The 5913-nt window shown below is 43.2% G+C and overlaps 1 protein-coding gene across 1 annotated transcript; it reads left to right on the plus strand.

Moving 5' to 3' along the window:
• Positions 1–1039: 1039 nt before the first annotated feature.
• On the plus strand, positions 1040–2169 carry LOC115312817. Its single transcript, XM_040212027.1, has 3 exons — positions 1040–1282; positions 1479–1952; positions 2062–2169. The coding sequence occupies exons 1-3, from the start codon at positions 1040–1042 to the stop codon at positions 2167–2169; spliced, it is 825 nt and encodes a 274-aa protein (XP_040067961.1).
• Positions 2170–5913: the final 3744 nt, after the last annotated feature.

Below are 5913 nucleotides of genomic sequence, written 5' to 3' on the forward strand. Positions count from 1 at the left end.
ACCATACATGTGTGTTATCCTGTACAGTATGTATTACTATTTCTAGATTCATTTTTCTTCTGATTATTTATTGTTTGCTCATTTTACGTCACTTACCCATTTATAAGATTTTTATTAGAAATATATGAAAATAGTAAACACAGGATGGAAAGTTCGAACAACTTAGCAACTGATTTTTTTTTTTGAGAGGCAACATTACATTTTGTGTGGCGACCACAGTCCTGCCAGCAGGAGTAGGATAAACATTAAACAGCTGAAAACATGGGTTTCCACACACCGTAATACAAGTCGCCTATTCGTTGTTAATTGGATTTTCTAAACCCCGAGTTTTAACATATTTCAGGCGTATAACTGGTAGAATCTTGTGGTTAAGGGTAAAATATTGAAAATAGTCAACCTCAAGTTTTCACTTTTTTGGGCAATACGTCAATTATGATTGTATTTCTTATATTCAGTAGCAATATTTGATGAAACTAAATATTTCTTCTTTTTTTTTACAGTGCAATAAAGGTGTTGGATGTCTGCCACCATGCACTTGCGTCAGACAAACGAACCTTGACAGGTGGTTCTGTGCTTTCTTGGGGCGCTAACAGCTGACATTTGCTATTTTTTTCCCTAAATTCAAGCCTTCGGCGCCTAATAAAACGCATTTATGTAAAGCTTGAAATGTCTCTTGCTCAGAATCCCCAACTGATTCCCCTTAAACTGGGCTCTCGTATTACTAGAATTTGAATAATGTCCATTAAATATTGCGGACATTTCTTGCTAAATGTGGATACGCGCCCGACTACACATCTCACAGGAAAAGAAGACCAAGGAGCATGTGCTAAGAAGAAGATGAACAGAGGCTACCGGCGCGAGCAGAGCTAGTTGGAACCGTTGATCGATGCAACACCAACTTTCAAGAGCCCTCCATATGTCCAGACTGTAAATACGTTGTAAAAAACTATTTTGTAAACCGGAGTGTTCTAAATTATCGAATATTTTGGTGCCGAAACCCGGGACTCCAGCGACTATACGAGATCAGCGAACAACGAACATGGAGCGGCTCCAGACGAAAAGGTTGGTGACGCGAGCCGAAATTGAACATCTAAGCGAGGAGATCCAAGCGGCGGTGTCAATTGAGGACTTCAGGCCTCATCACGAAGAAAGCCTCGCAGAAATAACGGACGAGCTGGATGCCCTGGCAAGGGAACTCAAGGAGCAAGATGCGCTCATCGAGGTCCACGTAAAGAGCGGGAACCTCGCCGAAGAATACAGGGCCGTCAGGGAGACACAAAGTGTGAGCACCGGAACGCGGACACGTCTTCGACGCCTAGAGACAAGGACATAGTCATCTATCGAGAGCACGGTCACCGAGACCACAGAACGATCGACCACTCAAACCCAGAGCCGAGCTGGACAGCTTAAACTTCCAAAGCTTGAACTCCAATGGTTTGATGGAGAGAAGTTGAATGGGGCTTCCCTTCCGGGAGCAGTTCCGAAAGGCGATCCACGACAACATCGAGCTCTCCGGCGTGGAGAAGTTTCTATACCTGCGGACGGTGCTGACGGGCAACGCGCCGGCGGCGGTAAGCGGCATTCAAGCAACGGAGAGCAGCTACGCTTATGCCATGGAGCTTCTAAAAGAGAGATTTGGCAAGAAAGACGTCCTTGTTCAAGAACACCCCACGCAGCTGCTGAACCTGCCAAAAGTGAAGGCGCTGAGTGACATCGGAGCCCTCCGTCGTTTACACGATCACGTTCATTGCAACATCGCTTCGCTGAGGACTTTGGGCATCGACTCTGACAGCTACGGGGCAATGCTGTGTGCTGCGTTGTTCTGCGTCCTGCCCGCTGACTGGGCCGTGGACTTCTACAAGAGTCACAGTACTAGTAATGAAACACCGGAAAGCTCAAATCTTGAGGCTGTCCTGCGATCGATGCGTGCAGAGCTGTATAGCAGAGAGAAGGTATACGACGGCAGTACACGGGACCAACCGCAACCTCTGAAAATACACAGCGACAGATATCGATCAAGCGATAACTTCCGAGGAAAGGGGTCTGCTGCTTCCGTTGCAGTTGGTGGCAAACCCTCAAACGACGGGTGCCCTTTTTGTTCCTCCGAATTACATGAAGTGCCGCAATGTAACTCTGCGATTCCGATCGAAGAAAAGAAGAGACGGCTAAGGAGCGAAGGGAGGTGTTACAGATGCACGAAGCGAGGACACACCTCAAAAGAATGCCGAAATCGGTTCCTTCGCTGCGACAAATGTGGCCGACGCCATATCACTTCACTTTGTGGTACGTCACCACCGTCTGATCAAGGAGCGACCGGCGCTACCGAGCTCCACTCCGTGGCGTCTTTGAATGCCATCAACAAGAACGCCGTAATGCTACAAACGGCTCAAGTATGGGTAGACGGACGAGACCGGAAGCGTCTTGCTTGCTGTCTGTTTGAAGGAGGCAGCCAACGTTCATTCGTCACCGAGCAGCTCTCACGAGAGCTGAGGTTGGAAGTGATCGGCGAGGAGGAGGTGACCATCTATTCGTTTGGCAGAACAGCCGGTGGAACTACGAGGAAACGTCGGCTAGTGCGACTTTTGTTGCGAAGCCAATACAGCCGCAAAGAACACTGCTTGGAAGCCCTTGAGATAGAAAACATCTGTTCTGACCAGTTTGTGCTTCCCGACAACGTGGTTGACCTTGCTGGCGTGGGAGAGCTACAATTAGCCGATGTAACCTTTTCACCCTTCCTTAATTCTAAGCGGAGCATTGAAATCCTAGTGAGGGCAGATCACTATTGGATTATGGTGACCGGGGAAGTCCGCAAGATACACGGATCCTTGGTCGCGCTCAAGACGGACTTTGGCTGGACACAGCAGGGCCCAGTTCCTCAGGTTGCTTCTGTGCTGTCCTGCACTACTGTGGCCGTCTTGAACACTGGCGTCGCAAAACCGACCTTGAGCCTCTCAAACGAACTTCGAGCCTTCTGGGAGTTGGAGAGCCTCGGAATCTCCGTGAACGACTCTCCGCGCGGAAAAGAGGAAGAACAAGTAAGAGAAGATTGCACTTCCTCCCTAGCTCTGGTCATGGGCCGTTATGAGGCAAACCTCCCGTGGAAGCCCGACTACACATCTCACAGGAAAAGAAGACCAAGGAGCATCTGCTAAGAAGAAGATGAAGAGAGGCTACCGGCGCCAGCAGAGCTAGTTGAAACAGTTGATCGATGGAACATTAACCTTCAAGAGCCCTCCATATGTCTAGACTGTAAATACGTTGTATAAAACTCTTTTGTAAACCGGAGTGATCTAAATTATCGAATAATGTCAAAGAAAATGAAAAGGAGTTATTTAGTCGTTAGCCGACCAAGACAATGTGCAGTGTGTGCAATATCTGAAGTGAGACATGAACGACGCTTCAACAGTTACCTTCCCAACCTATCAGACTTTCTAAAGTGAGGGGACATGTTTCACCAGCAGAAACTTGCAGAAATGGCGTAGTATTGACTTAAGGTTACGCCCACCACTAGTTTGTGAAAATAAACGAGATATGATGAACAACAGATCTATATCCTTGGAATAGTTTGAGCAAGTAAAAATCAAAGACGTGAATAAAATTGTTCCCACTTACAGAGGAAAGTTCAACATGCTGGTATCGCCCAGCCAGTGGCGAAATAACACGCCCTTTCAAAGATAATTTTGACGTGCTGCATGAAACATGTCAATGAAATATTAGTTTTACAATCCTTGTATTGTTATTCATGGGACTGGGAATCACTTTCAATTCCTGAAGAGAAACAATAAAAACTTAACATGTTCAACAGCCAGCGACACTAGAAGACTCGTAGAAATTATTTCATTGTGAATTTGCTTACCGATCTACACATTACCTTTCCACAAGTGAACGAGCTACCACAGAATTATTGGGCATAATAGAATCGTCGTATTAAAAGACAGAAGTCTTCCGAGTACCTCAAGTTTTATTTTAACTTAATGTGTTTCATAGATGCATCACAGGAGGGGATACATCTATGTAACAAACAAAAAAAAAAAGAGGCGCGCTGTCTTTTTATTTATTTATTTATTTATTTAAAAGAGCTAAAAAATCTATCGTGATGTATACTTCTTCATAAGTAAAAATAGTTTGATGATAATGACAAGGATTTCATGCCACATTCATGTGTGTAATAGACATATTGCTAATGAACGAGCTGAACGTGTTCACTTTTTCTCAGAACTCACACCTGCAAACAAATAACGTTTTGTGCATAAGTAGCACAGGGAATACCGAGGTCCAAATTAGAATTACCCACGAAAATACAATTTTGCTTACAAAGCTTTTTGTGTAAGCAAATTATTTTGTGGGTTTAGAACGTGAACAGGAAACGTGAACGTGAACAGGAATGAAAAGAAAACAACCAAAGGGATAGTGTTGTCAGTTAAATCGGTGAACGCTTTCTGTCGACAATGATGATTGACTTCATCTGGGATCGGGGCAATAGTAAACTCACAGGCTAGTGTATAAACAATGTGTCAATTAAATTTGATAAACTTGGTGTAATTTGTTCTTTTTCAAGGAATTGCTTCAAACAAGTCTTGTTACAAGAGAGTTTATAATAAATCCACAAGCGAGTGTATCACCAATTGTACTTGAATTCCCTCAGTAAACCGAATTTCTGCGACCTCTCAAAGCGCAGTACTTAAAAAGAGAGGGGCTGCCCCTAAAAATGAAATTTTAATGATATTCTGACATGCCTTGTCCTAAAGTTGGGATGATTGCTGAATTAAAGGTTATAGAGAATATTTCTTAGAATTTTGTCAAAATATTTGGAAAATTAGACGCTGGGTAAATACCATATATATTTATTCTCATCCATTAAATACCATAAAATCATGCGAAAATCGTTATTAAAATAGGTGGAATTTGTTATGATATTTTTGACAAGTAATAGTTATGTAAAGAACTCTCAGTACTTCAATACGCAGTTTACATACTGAGGAGTCGTCCTTTTTTTAAAGAAAATTGTGAGCCACCGCAATGCATAAGCGTCATAAGTCATGATACAAAACTTTACGGTTGAAGCCCTTCTTTTTTTAAAAGCAACGTTTTATGAGGTGGTGTTTATTTGCTCCGTGATTATTGAAGTACGTCTGCAGCTAGTATTTTATCGGCGCTCCTTTGATTGCACATCAGTAATCCTGAGTTGTGACGCGCTTTAATATAATATATTTGTCTTTGGGCTTTAACTCTTCTTTATCTGGTTGTTCGTTTAACAATCACCAGAGGAGTGGTATCCAGCAAGACAAGACAAAACGTACAGTTATCGAGACTGACCGGCAGACTTGTATGTAATCCGTTACAAGTAACAAAATTACTTCTAATCCCTTACATTTATCAGTAATTTAGTAATGAAATAATAACATATTTTCTAGAGTAATTTTGAAGTCATTCCCGTACATTTTTTACTTAACGGATTCCTTGTAATTCGTTACAATTTTTTCAGGACCACCCCCCCCTCCCTCTTTCGAAAAAAAAGATTGTTTTTATTTTGGTAAAGTCGAGCGCAGTGACACACTCATGCGAATTGACCAGCGCAAAGGGGGGCTTGGCGCTCTTCACTTCCTCAAAGCCTTTTTTTGCAACACGAAGCCCTTGAATCTATTTTTTTTGAACTCTAACAACAATGTCAGGAGATCCAAATGGACATTTCTACAAGGGGGGGGGGGGGGGGGGGGGCAAGCTATATCCGCTTTTTTAGCCCCTTTGTTTTGTTTTTACTTTGCGATAGAAGATGGGGAGGGGAGAACACCAAGTGATTGTGTGCCTCTTCGAGAACCTCGGAACTGTAAGTGCACAGACAAGATTTACCAATATCCTCCCCAATTATAGTGACTACGACCATTTTCATAATGTCAAAGCACGAGACAACGC

This window comes from Ixodes scapularis, unplaced genomic scaffold, assembly GCF_016920785.2.
Source record: "Ixodes scapularis isolate PalLabHiFi unplaced genomic scaffold, ASM1692078v2 PGA_scaffold1__304_contigs__length_218370807, whole genome shotgun sequence".
In the NCBI taxonomy this organism is placed as follows: Eukaryota; Metazoa; Arthropoda; class Arachnida; order Ixodida; family Ixodidae; genus Ixodes; species Ixodes scapularis.